This window comes from Anser brachyrhynchus (genome assembly GCF_964034855.1).
Source record: "Anser brachyrhynchus genome assembly, chromosome: Z".
Taxonomy (NCBI): domain Eukaryota; kingdom Metazoa; phylum Chordata; class Aves; order Anseriformes; family Anatidae; genus Anser; species Anser brachyrhynchus.
Genome location: NC_137697.1, coordinates 76,170,256 through 76,189,378, shown reverse-complemented (window position 1 = coordinate 76,189,378; position 19,123 = coordinate 76,170,256). Strand labels below are relative to the sequence as shown.

At 36.9% G+C, this 19,123-nt stretch overlaps 1 protein-coding gene across 14 annotated transcripts in view; it reads right to left on the bottom strand.

The window, feature by feature from the left end:
• Window positions 1-19,123, bottom strand: part of ADGRV1 (adhesion G protein-coupled receptor V1) — a 289,971-nt gene that overhangs the window by 182,395 nt on the left and 88,453 nt on the right. For 13 of the 14 annotated variants that reach the window (XM_080573059.1, XM_080573054.1, XM_080573063.1 and 10 more), the window contains 17 exons: window positions 18,105-18,212; window positions 17,368-17,620; window positions 16,617-16,739; window positions 16,189-16,411; window positions 14,968-15,172; window positions 13,848-13,994; window positions 10,838-11,093; window positions 8,870-9,072; window positions 7,932-8,105; window positions 7,275-7,457; window positions 6,407-6,586; window positions 5,604-5,768; window positions 4,194-4,311; window positions 3,488-3,611; window positions 1,842-1,980; window positions 1,520-1,705; window positions 948-1,180 (listed from right to left, as the gene is read on the bottom strand). In XM_080573059.1, the coding sequence (XP_080429185.1) occupies window positions 948-1,180; window positions 1,520-1,705; window positions 1,842-1,980; window positions 3,488-3,611; window positions 4,194-4,311; window positions 5,604-5,768; window positions 6,407-6,586; window positions 7,275-7,457; window positions 7,932-8,105; window positions 8,870-9,072; window positions 10,838-11,093; window positions 13,848-13,994; window positions 14,968-15,172; window positions 16,189-16,411; window positions 16,617-16,739; window positions 17,368-17,620; window positions 18,105-18,212 (3,020 nt within the window). The remainder of the gene's footprint in view (window positions 1-947; window positions 1,181-1,519; window positions 1,706-1,841; window positions 1,981-3,487; window positions 3,612-4,193; window positions 4,312-5,603; window positions 5,769-6,406; window positions 6,587-7,274; window positions 7,458-7,931; window positions 8,106-8,869; window positions 9,073-10,837; window positions 11,094-13,847; window positions 13,995-14,967; window positions 15,173-16,188; window positions 16,412-16,616; window positions 16,740-17,367; window positions 17,621-18,104; window positions 18,213-19,123) is intronic. The other variant, XM_080573062.1, reaches the window with a different exon arrangement.

Below are 19,123 nucleotides of genomic sequence, written 5' to 3'. Positions count from 1 at the left end.
AGTGAGATATACAGCAACTCCAGACACTGCATATTTACTGGAATTCATATGCAATGTGGAAATTCCAAATCATCAGTCATTCAAAAATAGGAAATTACAGTAGCCCAATAGTGTTTTCAGATATGACAGAAAAGTCGTATCAAAACCTGGGAATTCCATGAATGACAAATATACTTACTCTAATATTAGACTTCATAGTTACAGGTACAAATATATGATTTTAAGCATCAACTTCCTGAGGAATATGATAATGTAATTTCAGCCACATATGGCAGTACTGTCTTTTTATCATGCAACTTTGTGAGAGTTATCTTAATGCTCACTTATTCTGATTTACTACAACAAGTATTGCAGGTTGGGAAGAAACACCATATCTGGTGCTTTATTTTAAATAATGATCACTTATATTTTTGACAGGATGCAAGAGATGATGAACTACATAGTAAGTAAAAAGAAACCAAACAGAAATGTATTTACCATGCAGACCTGAAAGTCCCATATTGTTATATCTGCTTGAGATGTAGCATTGTATTTTTTGTGTTTTCTCTTTTGGTAGAAGATATTCTTTCTGGTATTTCTAAACCACACATTGTATTTGTAACTTTATAAGCATATCCCAATTAAACAATCATATTTTTCTTATCACAGTGTGTATGATAATCTTGTCAAAACTTGTTTCCGTACCTTTTAAAATATACAAAGCATACTTTTCATGGAATGGATGCAACATATGGACTTTTACCTTTAGTTAATCTCAATCAACAAAATGTTTATGCTAATGTTGAGAAAACTGAGATAATCATTTCTATCATGATCTGTCTTATGAAATTTTACAGTAAAACAGCTGGATACCAGTGGTGACTTTAGACAGCTAGATGAGATCCCACATATAGCATGCCTTTCTGTTTGTCATTGACCTCGTGTTCAACGGGGAGTTTTATCTTTACCTTCCTTCGACTTCCACTTTGGTAATCATCACTGAAAAGTCTTCAGGACCTTCAGGAATGTCATCATCATGAATTTCAACCTCAATCATTTTACTGTCCTCATCTGGTTCAAACAACAACTCCCTTACCATGGGAGTGAAATCAATTCCCTCCTCTGCAGTCCCATTTATTATTTGAAACCAAAGATGCACTCTGCCATAGCATCCCCTGGAACGCACAATAGTGATGTTAACCTGAGGGGAAAAAGGCACTATTAAAAAAAAAAAAAAAGGCTTTGCTCTTCTGTTACAGTTGCTTTTAGAAGACTGTTCTAAAGGCATATTTTCAATAGATTCTGATAGATAACAATATCTATCTTTAATAAATACAGAGTATATGCAATATAGTAGACAGCAGTCTTTCTCAGATTTATTAAAATTCTCCCAAAACCTCAGATGACCATCAAGGAGACTGTGCTAAGATAAACGCAGGTAACTGTTGATTTATTTTTCTTCAAAAGCTTAGCTTTAGAAAATAGCAAGAATACTGATATCTTTGCATATTTTACATATGAAGGAACTTTAATCTAATACCCATTTTTCTTCTTCTGTTATTTGCATTAATTCCCTTGAAAATGTAAATTCTCCATAAGGAAAATCACTGGCAGCCATTGTGATATTTGCTTTGCTGCTGGATTCATTTATGAGTGCTCCATCACTGATTCCGGTTAGCTGAAACTGGTAGTGATGCTTCTCCTCAGGATGGTTGTCATCTACAGCCTAAAGCGAAAAAATACTGAAAGCTAGAAGTATTTAAACTATTTCCTGGGTGAGATTTATAATTAGTTTCTAACCAAGTTACTCTAAATTAAAGGAAGTGCTCAAAATAGCTGCTCATGTAAAAGCTCCCACATACCTGTATGAGAACAACGGCTGCAGACTGCCTGTCTTGCATTGTCAAGGTCCCCGATATCTCAGCAAATTCCATATGATGAGGAGGTGTTATATTCCAATATATTAAGATCTCACCAAAAATTCCCGGGCCACGTGTCAGGCTGCAGGTAAGAACACAAACACAGATTTTATTTTCTACCTTTAATAGTTAATATTCAATCCAGAGACAGACAGTGTATCACATTGTTGTGCATGACTGAAATGCTATTAGCACTGTGAAGATGAGTTCTAATGTGACAGCTCACTGTTAAGATAGCTCACATTACAATTCTCTCTTCAGAGAGAGAACATTTCTGCAGTTCTGTTTTATTTCCCTATGTTGGAAGGCATCTTAAGCTGTGTATTTACAGAGAGCACGACAGTTTCCTCACACTTAGAGCCCAAAGATGGGGACTGAAAACTGAATGTTATTTGTTCCATTGTGCATTTTGAGAAACACTTGTGCGTAGCAGAAGCAAAACAGGACTGAAAGGTAATGCCCCCAGGCAATTTGTTTCTAAGGGGTAGAATACCCACTACAACACTAGAATACTACAGTGAGACTGCTGTGTGCTGGTTCTCTAAAAACCTAAAGCCTAATCCTGTTCATGACATCAGTTAACTAAGTCATGGCAAAAAATCGTCTATACCTAATATGATCTATATGGCACAACTACTGCTGCACAAAGCATCCCTTTATCTTTCATGTGTCTCAGGGCAGCATGAGAAGCTGGTGTTTTGCTCATATTTGAGGTTCTACCGGGGGAAAGTTTCATATTCCTTTTTCAGTAGAACCACAGAAACATTCAATGGTTTGGGTTGGAAGGGACCTTTAACAATCACGTAGTTCCACCTCCTTGCCATGGGCAGGGACACCTCCCACCAGCCCAGGCTGCCCCCCAGTCCCATCCAGCCTGGCCTTGCGCACTGCCAGGGCTGGGGCAGCCACAGCTGCTCTCTGGACAACTTTTCGGGTGCCTCATCACCCTTACAGTAAAGAATTTCTTCCTAATACATAATTTTAAACTGCTCTCTTTCAGTTCAAAACCATTACCCTTTGTCCTATCACCACAGACCCTACTAAAAAGTCTTTCTCCATCTTTCTTACAAGCCTCTTTAAGCACTGAAAGGCTGCAATAAAGTCTCCGAAGATATGGTAACATCTTCATTTCTTTCTCCTGTTTTCGGCTGACTGACTGTAGCAAAATAATTGTACCTTGTTTCAACTAAAACACAAGTTACCACTTTGGTTTTGCTAACCATCACAGCAAAACACCAAAAAATGGTACAGGAACCAGCCCTGAAAAGCACAATTAATCTTTAAATGTCATTGATTCCTTTCTTTCAATTAGAAATATTTTTTTCTTTTTCATTTAATGAATTAAATTTGTAAATAATTTGAAGACTAAGAATAATATTTGGGGCTCCCCAATCACAGTGAACGGACTTGACACATACACAGCATATTCTGCCCTCCTTTAAAAACACACATCTAACTTTAAAAATAGTTCTCATTTTAGAAGTGATAATGAAATGCAGCTCTCAAGAAATGCTTGCCAAATGTGGAGTCTCACAGCTTCTCAAACTGAACTGTTGTCCTTTCTTTGGAAAAATAAGTGATGTACCCACCTAATAAGAGCAGTTCCACTGTAATTTGCAGAAGGTTCTCCAATCAGAACGTGCTTGGATGAATGGGCTATCCCAACAACCCCAGAAGCTCCTTCATCACCCATAATAATGATGGTTGCCTGACCTGTGAAAAGAACATAGCTTCTACAGTAAATAAAAAAAAAATTACAACAGAGAGCTAACTTGAAAATGTTGTGAATTTTAAGGAGACTCTGTGGAATCCTTGGACATCTGCAAAATTTGATAGGATAAGGCCCACAGCAACTTGACCTAATTGAAAAGTCTCCTGTTCCCTTAGCAGGGTTTTCCACTAGATGACCACCCTTGATGGTCCCTTACAAATGAAACTAATCCGAGTTTCTTACAGGTCTGAAGCTGATTTTGATTGTTGCTTCCTCTTGTTAAAAGGTTCTTTTTGCACAATGTTAACTCTTCTGTGGTTTGTTTATTGTTGTTGTTGTTTTTTTTACACCTGAACACAAAAGTCTGTACCAACAATTAATTTAGAGTGAAAAATTACGACCTAAAATTCTCATTGATTTCTTCAGACAAGTAAACAACTTACGAGAAAAAGACTGACATTTCAAAACTGCTATCTACTGCACACAACATATTTAGGTACTGCAGACTAAAATAATACAAGCAGACTTACTAGAATTGTTGTACAAAGTGTCTCAAAATACAACGTAATTAATTAATTCTTTACCATTTACAGGGGATATTTCTGCATCACCAGCAGAGACTAGCTGAATGGTAAATGTTTCATTTCCTTCCAGGATGCCATCTTCTAGTGCACGTATAACAATCAACTTCTGGGATTCAGTCTGGATCACATAAAGATATTTAAGTTGAAACTAAACAAAATTCACTATTATGAAAAAAATAAAATAAAAAAGTTTTTCTTTACGAATTGCGTTAAGTATGCATATGTTTGATATATTCTGTAATCTGACTTTTTTAAATAAGAAATCTCTGATTCAGATATTACATTTTCTCGCAGATTAATACATAGTAAAAATTGCCTCTCAAACATTATGTTACACCCCAGAAACTAAATAGCAATTTAATTATTTTTAAATTATATTCACATGGAAGTTTTCGTCTTAGAGGAAACTTTCTAAACATAATCTTTTCCAACAGAAAGTACATATTCAATATAATGCATAAACTCTAGCAATGTTATTAAGATTATATGTAACAGATCACAACTAATTCCTTTCCAATCCAAATTTTTGACAGGTGGCAAATGTTTAGAAGAATAGATGGAAAAAGTAGACACATATAACTTTAGTAGACCAAATGTACATGTTTGTATTCTTGTAAGTATGCACATGTAAGAACTTCAGGAATAAAAACTACTTCTAGGTCTATCAGTACAGATGGGCAAGTAAAATTTTGCCAGATACCAGTGTCTTACAAAGAAAGTTATATTCCAGCTGGTTAAAAGTAAAAGAAATATCAAGTATACCTATCTATTTAATGCAGAGTAGCCTTGTATATGCAGAATAAATTATGCGTTATTTTAAAAGACATTTCTTCATTAAATACTTTTGGTAGCCTGTAAAATACAAATATTAAGATGACAACAATATCCAACAGTGTTGCTCCTGCTTTAGAGCTAAATGAAACTCCTCCTGCCATGAAACTCAGAGTCAACTAACACTGTCCAATTTGAAAGTCACTTAAGTGACTATGGTGACATTATTTATTTTTTAAATCTGCAAGCGTTGAACACTCATTTATCCTTCTTACCCCTTCAACTTTCCTTTTTGATAGTACGATAATGCAATGGAATAACTGTTCCTGTAATCATTCTTCTCATTCAGAACATTTTTGTTCCTCTTTCTTAATAGTAAAAACAATTCATATTTGAAGAGCCTGTCTTTCTGATGATTACATTACTGCTTTAAAACGAGGATGACAGCTTTCCTTTTCAGTCTGAAAAGATGCCAGATATTGCTAACCCCACCAGTTCAAACTGGCCCTTTGCTGCTGTTATCATACTTGGTAATTCCTACTTTTACAAACACAAAACAACCTTGCAAACACATCCAAGAAGAAGAAAATATCTGTAAATCTAAGAATAGTAGATCTTTTATTACAATATCAGAAATACCTCATTAAAGTGAAGGGTACCATTCAGAGGGGTCAGATCATGTCTTGCTGCTTCCTCAAGAATCCATATCACTTTAACTGCTCCCCGTCCTCCTTGACTCCGACTTACAGTGAGCAAAGTAATTGCAGCAGAGTCATCAGGTGTCTGAGGTTCCCTCACTGTCACCTGATGAATAAAGAAGAGGAGGTAGGAAAGGTTAAATAAAGTCATCAATACTGATTTGAAAAAAAAAAATGTATATATCTATATATATATATAAGTGACAACACAAACTAAGGACAAGAGTAAATATCAACAGGAAGATAATAGATATAAGGAATGTGTTGAATTCTGCTAGCAAAGATGAGTCACTCAAGTTATTTTTGTATGCCCTATGATTCAAAACAATTACAATGAGTCACAATCAGGTGCAGCACCAGCAGAATGAAGAGTAGAATCATTCACTGTCAAGCAGTAAGATGGCAAACGTTTTCTAATTTTTTTTCCAAACTTTCATTTCAATAATACAAGTTATTACAAATCCATTTTAACAATCAACAGAACATGAAAAATCCTATGTGGAACATCGTAGATTATTAGCACATTGAATTAAAATTTACTCATGCAGAAGTCTAAGTCTATGCTGCTGTGCTTTCATTGTTGTTATCACCCTACACAGCCAGATGAAGACAAGTACTAATATGCCTTCCCTGAAAGAATCATCTTACACTTCAATGAAAACTTGCCAAGATCAGTTATGTGTTAATGACACAAACCCACTATCTTGCTTTTTCAGAAAAGAGTACAATCCAAATCAAACTCACATTCTTTTCTTCAAATCCAAATACTCCAACAGGGGAGTCATTGGGTGGAATAGCAACAGTTACCAGGATATCATCCCCAAGTCTTGCACCACCAGTTACCCTTACTAGGGCAATCTTGAATATTTCAAGGAACTCAACTTCACTGTCATCTATTATTGTAATTTCTATTTCTCCTGCAGCCTGGGGAAAAACAAACAAACAAAAAACTAGATTTCATTTATAAAATTCTGTGAATTTTTTGAAAAAATGTGAAATGCAAAATAAATTTTATCTAATAATAGATAAAAATACATTGGTCAGTTGTGCTTACTGTGCTTGTATATTTATAATAAGATAACAAAATGTCAAGATTGTAAACCAATCTAAGTCTTGTATGTTAAAACCATAGGACTGTTCTGGCTTGATAATCAGTAGAACATGCAGGCAGACAATACTGTACTTTAGCCACAATTCTTCTCAAAATGTATATCCTTCTATTGCTTTTCACTTGACATCAAAATCTTTTACATACAGTAAGTATTCCCAGGGGAAGCATGAAATTTAAAACTGTGTGTAGAATACAACTAAAGAAACATATAGGCTTATTCTGAAAGGGAAGACGTTACAGATTTTTAGCGTAACAGGCTTTATTATTAGAAATTATGCCATTTCTTGTGAAGGTACCAAAAGACATACATCCCTACCTGGTCAATACTTATGAACATTCTGTTTACCCATGTCAAAGCACTATAGTAAGTCAGAAGAATTATTTATAACCCTAAGGCCATATGATGTTTTCAATGAATGGATGCAAATTCTACTGGAGGAAAATGTGAGAAAATCTTAACTTCCTAACCCAGAGACAATTCAATTTTTAGCAAGTGCATACCTGCCCATCTGCAAATGTAAGGTTTCCAGATGATGGTGTGAAGTCTTCAATGCTAGCAGTTGAATGAATGGCTTCCCAATACAGAGTTGATGTCCCGAACTTCCCAGCCTGTCGAACAACTGGAAGTTTCAGTATATTCTGTGGTGGCGGTACCTCATAACCAGCAACAGTTCCAGTTATATCCTGTAAAATCACCATGAAACTGCTGAGTGTCACAGCTTTTATTATGTTTTATTTATTTACTTGCAGGTAAGAATAAACGAAGAAATATATAATTGCCTGTAAATTGGTCTGATTTTAGCATTGATCCTGCATAGTAAAAGTATGGGTTAGATGACCTTCTGAAGTTCCCTTCAGAATATTATATGACTTTGATTTTAGCACTTCCACCTCCCTTATGAATTTCATACATTAACTGTGAAGAAACTTTCAAGCATGAACTCGTTGTCTAGTATCTGGTTTATTTCTTCCTGCTCCGTCAGGGGTATTGGACCCCTTTCAAGGTCCCTTCCAATCCCTAACATTCTGTGATTCTGTGATTTATCCAGAACAATTTAGTGTCATAAAGCCTATTAGAACATTACAGAAAGTAGTCTGAAATTAAGGACTCTCCTACTGGAATGCAACTTCAAATATTGTTCATTCAGATTTCCTTACCTTTGTAACATTGAAACTAAATATTCCTCTCGCATCATCATTTTCTTCAATTGTTATTTCAGCTATTTCTAACCCAAGCCTCTTCACACTTGGCTGACCTCCAGTGTGAGAATCGACCAGCTGCACATCAGTAATATTGATTATAAATCCTTCCTGTAACTCTGGAACATTGTCCTGCAAAAAAAATATTTTTAAATGTCACTTTTTTTTCTATAAAGCACTACAATAAAGATATAAAGTTATAAGGTTTATAAAGTTATAATACATGCAGAAAGATGATCACTTGTAGGTTGCTTACTCTTCGGAAACTCCCAGTACTTGGGATTATATAACCACTTGTTTGCTACATATCATGTGAAAGATAGAGGATATAATTCAGTCTTTGCTGAATTTTAGAAACTGAAGCTGGTAGTCAGATTCCGTATCTGTTAAAATGGTAGGAAATACTGCTGGCTGCTACTTCTTTCTCCTATCTGTAAGAAAGCTGGCCAGATTTCAGAGACTAAGACAGAACTTGAAAAGTAATACCTCCATTCTTAATTTATTTTAAAAATTTACATATTTTTAGTGAAAAATTAATACATCTCAAACTTCAGAACAAATATATTAAGAAGCATTTAAAGTAAAATATATCCTCCAAAAAAACTGCAACAAGTTGCAAAACCAGCAGGTACCTAAGATATTTACAGTTGTCTCCTCTTTCATTAATATATATTCGTTTGGAGATTACAGCAAAGCAAACTACTTGGTTCCTCCCCAGTAGCAAGTACACAAATTCTTTTGAAACAAATGACTACAATTCTTACTAATTTGCAACTATCTGATGATGCAAGAATCCTTCCTTATCCTTCCCTAGAATATTAAATCGTTCTTTTTAAATAGTAATAATATCTTTTTTAAAATACATCATAGGCTAAAGTTGTTGTTAGACTACTCACAGGCAAAATAGTGATCATGACAGAAGTTATTGTTGCATTCTCTGCCATAATGATTTTCTTCTTTTCTATTATATAATCCTCATTCTCTGTTGCTTGGTTGGAGAGGGGAAGCTCAACGTTAGGGCTGGCGCTCAGCTGAACTGCAATCTCTCCAACAAATCCTTGCTCACGAACAATTTGTAAAGTAACAGTATTCACTTCTCCTATTAAAAGGAAGGGGGAAAAATCAAGATATGATTGTTTTAACCCTTGCCCTGTTTGATTTCCAGCTTGCCTAATTGTACTGGATCTGATTACTAGAATCCACTTCAGCTCTGATTAGCAATACAACCATACTTGGATAACTCAATGACCCAGGCAAATGAACACATACAAGTGGTGTGAGTAAAGACACAGTATGTAAGTTGGGAAAGTATTTTAAGACAGAATCTAGAGGAATAATAATATACTAAGTATTTACAGTTTGAAATGCTTACTACACAAACTTTTATTTCAACATTACTATTTATATTCAATTTTCCTTCAAAACTCCCATCTCATTATTTTCTCTGGACTTTACATGCCTAGGAGATCACTATTAATTCTATCAAAAAAAAAAAAAAAAAAAAAAAGCACTGTAGCTAATCATACAGCTAGCTATAAATTTTAAAGAAAGCTGTTGTGCTTCCTTCTAATGCTGGAATAAAATGAGATGCACTTATATCACTAAGGCTCAGGTCCCTTTGGGACCTTTTTACGCTTTAGGAAAGAAGATTTATTTTATTTATTTATTTTTAAATGAATGACCAACACCACGTTTAGCTGAAAGTGCTGGGTTTATGACTGGGAAAATTGTAAGAGATAAAAATCATCAGACTTTGTTCTTCAAATCAGTTTCGTCAAAGTAATCACTTGTATTATTTAGATACTACTTCAGAGTTAGCACCTTTTCTGTATGTAATTAAACCTACAACATTTAAAGATGAGAAAAGAAGCTATGCAAAAAATAAAACCTAAGAACATGCCTTAAATCCTAACTTAAAGGATAAAAATTTATCAGGGGTGGGGGGACAGGGGTGGATAACCCCAAGGAACCAAGAATATCCCTTCACAATACCTTCAGGTGGAAAAATAAATAAATAAATGAATAAATAAAATAAAGCATCACTAATTGGCTGTAAAATAGAATTGGCAAGGAGGTTTTAGCTGTCCTTTTATTCTGATGGAAAATGTACTTTCCATAGATTTTTTTTTTTCTATGGACAGGATATTAAATTGCCAGCACATTTCAATTGGGCTTTTGAAGTATTAATAGCTTATCTTCCCTCTTCTCCCAGCCAGCTGCTGGAAAACCACCAGGCTGGAGAGAATGCCAGAGCAATCAGCTGCCTGCACCCCTGGCCCAGCAGGGAGGGCAGAAGCTGGAGCACCACTGCAATTCTCCTCCTGGCAAACTTCCTGGCAGATTCTTTAAAATTTCACTTGGTGCCTGGAAGAAAAGCTGACATCACCCAATCAAATGAGGAGCTGGCAAGCAGAAAAAGTCCAATTCAGTTTTCTTGAAATATAATTCACTCTTGTTCTGCTTCCCTTTTTCCCCTGTCCCACAGAACGAAATGTTTCCAATTTTTTACCCAACTCACGAGCAAAGTGTTTTTATGTATATTATTTTAAACAGATTATTAACCTAATCAAATGAGCAAACTTGGCTAAGTGGAAGGATTTTATGAGCTAGTGAAATACAACACAAGATGACAAGATTTTAATAAGTTAGCCCCTACAAAATGGCTAGATAATGTTCATATGGGAATTTGACATAGAAATACATAATGAAATGACATAGTTGTGTATTTTTAAGGTATTTCTACTACAAAAATGTATAGAAAAATGCTACTCTTCAAGACAATCACATAAACCAATGCTGTAACTTCAGTGACAGAAACCTTAAAAATCACACATTTTTTCCTTAAAATCAAGTAACAGAATTACCTTCTGGCTCTGTGACTTTAACAAAAAGAGAGTCTGTATGCCAGCCAATCACACCATATGGAGAATCGCTAGGTAAAATGGTAAGTACTGCTCTTGCCCTTTTGGGATCAATGATAGCTCCTTTTGTGGCATCCTGAACGCCCACAGTGGTAACGTGACTGAGGGTGATATCCACAGTTTCTGAAAGCTCTGCAACACTGTCTGCGAGAATTGTCAAGGTGATCGTGGACAGGGCCTGACCTTCTGAAAATGTAATCTGAGGTTGTAGAGAGAGAAAAAAAAAAGACAAACTTCTCAGTGCTGTCATACCAACCAGTTTATTCTGTATAACTCTATCAACAAAAACAAAATATTAAGAAAGCATACAAAAAGAAATACGAGATCCAGAAGAGACAGGCAACATAAAGAGTCACTTTGAGACAAAAGCTCCGTGGTTAAATAGTTTGAAACAAAGATCAGAAAGCAAAAAATGAATTCTCAATCAGAATCATAACAATCAAAGAGACCAAGCACCCATCTGACCATAAGTTTGGTGTAATCAAGCTAACTACAACTATCTTCATTACAAACAGGTATTCAACTCTAGACATCTTTCTTACAGCTGCACTCCAAGTTTAGGAAAAACAGCTCAGTCATTTGAAAATAATTATATATCCTCATTATTACAGAACTGTAAAATGGTTGAGGTTGGAAAGGACATCTGGAGATCAACTAGTCCAACCTTCCCTGCTGAGAACAGGTTCACCTAGAGCAGGTTGCTCAGGGCCATGTCCAGACTGCCTTTGAGTATCTCCAGAGATGGAGACTTGGAAAGGACTCATGAGGATTATCAAATCCAACTCCTCACACCACAGTTCTTATGTTTAAATGGCATCTCCTGTATCATGCCCATCGCAGGCACAGGACACAACTGAGATGTATCTCTCCATCTTCTTTACTCCCCTCCCAGGTGGGATATACTGTGATAAGATGCTCCCTGGGCCTCTCCCCATATGTCAGATACTCGAATCCCTTAATCACATTGAGGACCGTTCCTTGGACTCTCTCCAATACGTCCATGCTTTCCTTGTCCTGGAGAACCCAGAGCAGTACACAGCACCACAGATGGGTCTCACCAGTGCTGAACAGAGGGGGCGGGATTACCTCCTTTGATCTGCTGGCCATGCTCTGCTCAAAGCAGACCAGTATGCTTTCTTTGCTGCAATCACACATTGCTGTCTCATATTTAACTTGTCTTTCATTATATGCCTTTCAAATTATTCAACAATACTTATATTCACTGAGGTTTCTTGCATAATTAAGTTTAACACTTTCTCAAACATTACAAAAATAGGAAGAATCATTAAACTGCTGACAATTCAGCATTATTTCTTCTATAACGTGCTGCATCTGTCTGGGATGGAGTCAACTTTCCTCGCAGCAGCCCATACAAGTGCTGGGCTTTGCGTTTGTGGCCAGAAGAAGTCTGTCTCTCCAGCTAATCAGCCCAAAGCCCCACAGGCTGGGGGAGGACAGGAGGTTGGGTGTATTGGGTTTATATGCCCAGGTTTTGGTAGCAGGGGGCTGCAGGGGTGGCCTCTGTGAGCAGAGCCCAGCAGCTGCCCCATGTCAGAGGAGCCAGCTCCAGCTGCTCCAAAAGGGACCCACTGATGGCCAGAGCTGGGCCGTGAGCGATGCTGGTTGGGCTCTGGGAGAGCAGATTGAAGAAAGGGGAAAAAAAAACCAAACTGCTGTGCTGCAGGAGCTGGGAGAAGAGATGTGACAGGAACTTTACTTATTAAGCTACTGTTATCTCAACCCACAAACTTTTCCATCTTTTTTCTACGTCTGTCCTGCTGAGAAGGCAGGAGTAAGAGAGCAATGAAGTGGAGGTCTGGCAGCTAGCCAAGGTCAACCCACAACATACAAATATATCAAAAGTATGATGAATGCATAATATGTATCAACATCACTGCTAATTTTAAAAATGCTTAGTCAGCAGTGCTGTTAAACTTTTTTTTCCCCTCATATAAAATGACTGATGAATGTTTTGTCCATCTTATATTCTTTTTATTTTTCAATTCAAAGGGCCAGTCACTTGGTTAGGTCTCTCTCAAAAACAAAGATGTATTTACAAACACTTATGCTACTCCTGAACTTTCCATTCAATGACATTACGCCTGTACTTTCAGTTCTGTCTCTTCCTACCTGCAAAGGTCTAGAGGAAAATCATGCAGCATCCTCTTTAGCTTCAATTTAATCTAGAATGTTCAAGCACTATTTAAATTATTATTACTATTATTATTTTGCATTCTTGTCTTCCCCTGTGTTGATTTTTCTCTAAATCTTTTTACTGTACTGCAGATGCCACAATTCAATATTTCCAGATGCAAAGTTTATTTCTACAATCTTTTAGCCCTTTCTTCCCACAGCTGTGGCTTGTGCTACTCCTCTATAACCTCAGGGCTCACAGGGCTTTGTGTCTTTACAGAAGGCCACTAGGTGGAGTCACTTGACTTAAAGAACGCGGCATCTGTCGACCACAAAGCGTTATCAGGAGCTTAAGCTAATCGAAAACACTGGATTTTAATACAGTTAGAAATCTAAACTGTCTCAGAAATAAGCAAAACTGGGACTTGTGATATTCCCCTAGGTCACTGAAACTCTCGAGTGTATTGTTATCATCAGGAAGAAAAGCAAATAATTCCTCGATTCACATCTATGCAAATGATTTGACACTGTAGCTGGATCTCACAGCAGGAAGAATGGAAGATAGGAACAGGATACTACAGATACACATTTCTACTGCCCAGACAGAATTGCAGTATCTGGTTCTAGAAGAGCAGGAGTGATACTGTGGTATTATGTGCCAGCCAAAAGCAAGAACTGTCAACATCACAGACAAGGACTGGGAAGCATAAATTAACAGACCAGGACAATCTAATGTGTGCTATCGTTGTTTAGGATCTGCACCTATCGTCAGAGGCAATATAGTCAGTGATCCTCTAGTACCAGTGATGTTATTACATACCATTCCAGAAGCTGGGAATACATCACTTGTGCTCCCATTGGCTATCCACTCTACTGTAACTCTTCCATATGTTCCTATTAAGCGTTCAACATTTAAAGTGATTAAGCTGTCCTGTTCCATTTCTTCAACTTGCTTAAATAAAGAATTCTGGAAAACATAAAGTAGCAGAACCGTAAGATTATTTTCTTTTAAATAAAAGTTTATTTATGGATCTTGGTATCCAAAGTATGCCGGCAATATCAGGCATCAATGAACTGGTCTACCGTTAAGTAGCCAAGTACATGTTCATTGATTAAATGAAGATGACCTAATGAGGTACTCAATACTCCCAGCTTTCATGTATGTTAGAACTTAAAATGTCAAGCCTCTTTAACCTAAAGAAAAAAAAAATACAAGTCCTAATCTATTTTTTGAGTATAGTATTTTAAGTCCAAACTGTATGAAGCAGGCAACAAATAACTGGAACTTCAAAAGAGATGTATATTTACTGCTGTTATTTTTCTGTTATTCATCCACCTTACACTAGTCCAGATGCAAGTTTCATTTCAGTGATGACTCTTCTGTTTCATACCTTCAGTATGCATTTACCATATCACTCTCTGGATGTCTTCTACAGTGTTTGCTGATTTAAGAATTAACCACTTCAGATGCAAGCTTCAGTCTGTCATTTTCTCAAAATAAATCAGTTTGTTCTGGCAGATTGGCTCACCTCATGACATAACCCAATTAGCATATTTTTTGGAGGAAAAAGATCTTCTGGTTTGTTTACTGACTTCCCTTGATTAACAAACTAGTAGCATCTATACTATGCTACAAAATATGACATCAGAAAACTGAATTTTTAGTTTGTTGCAAAACCAAGTCAGTAAACTAACATGTTATTCTAAATATAAGGGGATTATAAAAATCTTATAATAGGGACAGACTGTGGAACTTATTTTTTATCATTCTGTGTTCTTTATAATCACATAGCAATGCTAAATAGATATTAAAAAGTTTCTGACACGTTACTAGAAGACTTTAGAAAAACAATCCTATCACATTCTCCATTTTATTGTTTGTTTCCCATTATTCAGAAATTATATAAACATATATTAATGATTTACCTTATAATTTTTACCTGAGCAAATGCAATGACTCCATAGGCATTGTCATTGGAAGGAATAATAATGTTAACAAAACCATGAGCACCAATCTCTGCACCTCCCTTAGGGTTTTTCAGCCACACTGTGAAACATTCTTCCTCCTCTGGGATAGTATCATCAAGGATATTGACAGCTATCACAAATTCCATGTCCCCAGGCTCAAATATCAATTCACCTGAACTAGCATAAAAACACAAATATCAAATAATTATAAATTTAGGATAGCTCTTTGATGATCTTTGAGCATTTTTTCTGGTGCAATTATTGCTTATTTTACTCATGCAGTAATTTGGGTTATAAGAATATTTTCTTTACCAAAATAATGATAGATCATAAATTAACTGGAATTAATTATGAAAGCAATTTCATTTATCCTAAATACAAGATTGTTAAAAATAAAGTCATGACTGCAAGTCCTCTCTTACCTCATATTTTAAAAATCGATTGTAGGCTGTTCCACTGCAGCTTATCTTAAACTGTGAACAAAATCTCTTTAGCACTGTCCTGGTTTCAGCTAGGACAGAGTTAATTTTCCTCCTAATAGCTGGTAGGGTGCTATGTTTTGGATTAGGATGAGAAGAGCGCTGATAACATGCTGATGTTTTAATTGTTGCAGAGCAGTGCTTACACCAAGCCAAGGACTTTTCGGCTTCTCGCTCTGTCCTGCCAGCGAGCAGGCTGGGGGTGCAGGAGGAGCTGGGAGGGGACAGACCCAGGACAGCTGACCCAAACTGGCCAAAGGGGTATTCCATACCATCTGACGTCATGCTAAACAATATATAGGGGTGGCTGGCCGGGGTGGGGGGCCGGCTGCTCAGGGATAGGCTGGGCATCGGTCAGCGGGTGGTGAGCAATTGCATTGTGCATCACTTGTTTCGTATACATTATTATTAGTAATACTATTATCACTATTATTATTATTATTGTTATTATTATTTTCCTGTCTTAATAAACTGTCTTTATCTCAACTCACCGGCTTCACTTTCCCGTTTCTCTCCCCCATCCCAGAGAGGGAGGGGGGAGGGTGAGCGAACAGCTGTGTGGTGTTTAGCTGCCGGCCAGGTTAAACCACAACAAGCACTAATGAAATAGGCCACCATACAAAGAAACATAACAGTCTCCGCTATCACAAGTGAGTATCACAGAAAAAGAAACGCAAGGTGACTCAGACAAGTTATATAAACAAAAAAACTTACCTAGGTATAAAATCTGACTGGTTGGAAATAGTGGTCAGTTCATAAATCTGTGAGCTCGAGTTAACGGACAAAGCAATCAAGCTCTTGCTGATGTTCAGAGACCTTGCAGTAACTGAAGTGATATGATCTGCATATGGGGCTTCCAGCATTATAGAGAACTGGTTCGCTTCAGAGTTCCAAGCATACAGTGTTGTTATATCCTTACCAGCTAGGAGGACATGGACTACATGGAGCAAAGAGGAAGAGAATATTTTTTTAGTCATATATTTAAAAGTTACTGTCTTAATGCCAGAAGTGCTCTTTGCAGAACACTGATTACACTGACTTTTAAGGTCTGATAAATACATATGAAAAAATAAAGACATGCATTTCTGAAATTCCAGCATTATATACTAGGATTTGAAAAAAAATTTTCATTTAAGTCTTACCTAAACCTGAAGGAGGCATGAAGACATGGATATTTCTTACATCATGGACTGGAAGAGATTGGAAGTGTCTAAAAGTAGACTGCCCTGTCTCCCAGACAAAAATTTCAGAAGAATTTCCAGAGTCTACCAAGGAACAAAATGACAAAACTCACATTATTTTGCTGCCTTTTAGTTAAATCACACACTGGTGGCCATTCAAAAGCCAGAGTCTGGCAGCTTTAATTATGAAGTGACACTGATTGTATTATTTTCCTTATTATTTGGTGCATAACTTCGATGCAAGAACATTAAGACTGACATTAGACAACATCTAATTGCAAAGAAACCTGTGGACTGCAACAAAAACTTTTTAGTAGCCATAGAGACAAAATGACATATAAAATGTCAACCTTGTAATAAAATACACGTGTACTTTGCTGACTAGTGATCTGTGTGTGGCACAAAGCTCAGAAAAGCTTAGAAAGAGTGTGATAAGCAGGTAGATTAAATAGAGTTATTATTTCCCATTGTTACTGGGAAAGCATTTCATTTGTTTTGTAAGTATTTGAGAACAAGCACAAGGCTTTTATTTTCTGAGAGAAAAAGTAGAGATTACTTTCATAAAATACTTACTAGGGTTAGATGCTTACTGAGTACTGTCACCCCCCCAGTGATTCCAATAGCTTTCTATACTCCTTTACCACAAAGGCCTTTGCTATCAAACAAGCCATTGTATACTCAGCAAACTCATTCTTTGTTTTCTGCTAAATACCTTTTGCAATAATTACAAAGATATCAGATCCAGAAATCCAGGACTCCATATGTTTTATTTCCTTTGCTGGTACTTGATGAAGCTTCCTAAACTCATTGTTCAACCACTGATACAAGAGAATGTTTTGGCTGGTATTTGACAAAGAAACTAACAGGTACGTAAAGCCTCCTCTAGGAAACAGGGCTATGTCCACAACTCCATAAAGTGGAAGCTGATGATGCAGCACAAATATGTCTTTATTCCACTGGAAAACCTGTGGAAATACAAAAATCTTTTCTTTATATATTCATAATTAGCACCGAGAGAACTAAAACTAAATGACATGCCAAAAAAACTGGGAAGATTTATGGTGAACTGAATTCCTGTATTCTTATGTGGACTGTACTTTAAAGTAGAAGCCCACTGGTAAGTAATTGGTAATTAACCCTACTGCAAGAAGGTGTGCCTGCTCTTCAGAGGAACAGGTTTATGTTCAGAAGCTACTTCTTTGTTTACATGCTACATTTCAAAACTGAAATAACAGTAGCAATAAAAACAAACCAGATGTAAATTATACATTCAGGTAGAGTATTTATACATCCAAACAAGTCTGGAATTTTAACTGTTATAAATTTCCAATAGAAACAAAAATAATATGTCAGAAATACATGCTTATAGATTTACTTGCTTTCATTATCCTTTCAGAACTAAGCAAACTACCCACATTAAAGCCAGAGAAGACTGAAGAATATTCAAACCTGGATGGAACTGGAACTGTTTGTGTGACTCACAATAATCAAATAGTCTTCTTCCTCCACTGCAAAATGTTTCACACGTCTGGTATCCAGAACAGAGAGAGTCTGTATCTGCGAGGGAAATATGAGGGTGACTATGTTTATCTACATATGTATATAAACAAATACATTTTATATTACATTGAAAAAGTATGCGTAGAATGTTAAGAATTCCAAAATTACGTATAAAACTATACATGAAATACCTTTTAAAACTTTATATATATATATATATATAAGCAACTAATTTACAGAATTAACATAACTTATCATACATTTTCCAGAAAATGTTCTATGACTTGATTGCTTGAGAATTTCTTCCCCCACTTCCAAGCAGAGCTACAGGCTGGGAGATGAGTGGTTGGAAAGCTGCCTGGCAGAGAAGGAGCTGGGAGTATTGGTTGACAGTCGGCTGAATATGAGCCAGCAGTGTGCTCAGGTGGCCAAGAAGGCCAACAGCATCCTGGCCTGTATAAGAAGCAGTGTGGCCAGCAGGTCTAAGGAGGTGATTGTCCCCCTGTACTCGGCTCTGGTGAGGCCGCACCTTGAGTACTGTGTTCAGTTTTGGGCCCCTCGCTACAAGAAGGACATGGAGGTGCTCGAGAGAGTCCAGAGAAGGGCAAGGAAGCTGGTGAGGGGTCTGGAGAACAAGTCTTACGAGGAGCGGCTGCGGGAGCTGGGCTTGTTCAGCCTCGAGAAGAGGAGGCTCAGGGGAGACCTCATCGCACTCTACAGGTACCTTAAAGGAGGCTGTAGCGAGGTGGGGGTTGGTCTGTTCTCCCACGTGCCTGGTGACAGGACGAGGGGGAATGGGCTAAAGTTGTGCCAGGGGAGGTTTAGGTTGGATGTTAGGAAGAACTTCTTTACTGAAAGGGTTGTTAGGCATTGGAATGGGCTGCCCAGGGAAGTGGTTGAGTCACCATCCCTGGAGGTCTTTAAGAGACGTTTAGATGTTCAGCTTAGTGATATGGTTTAGTGAAGGA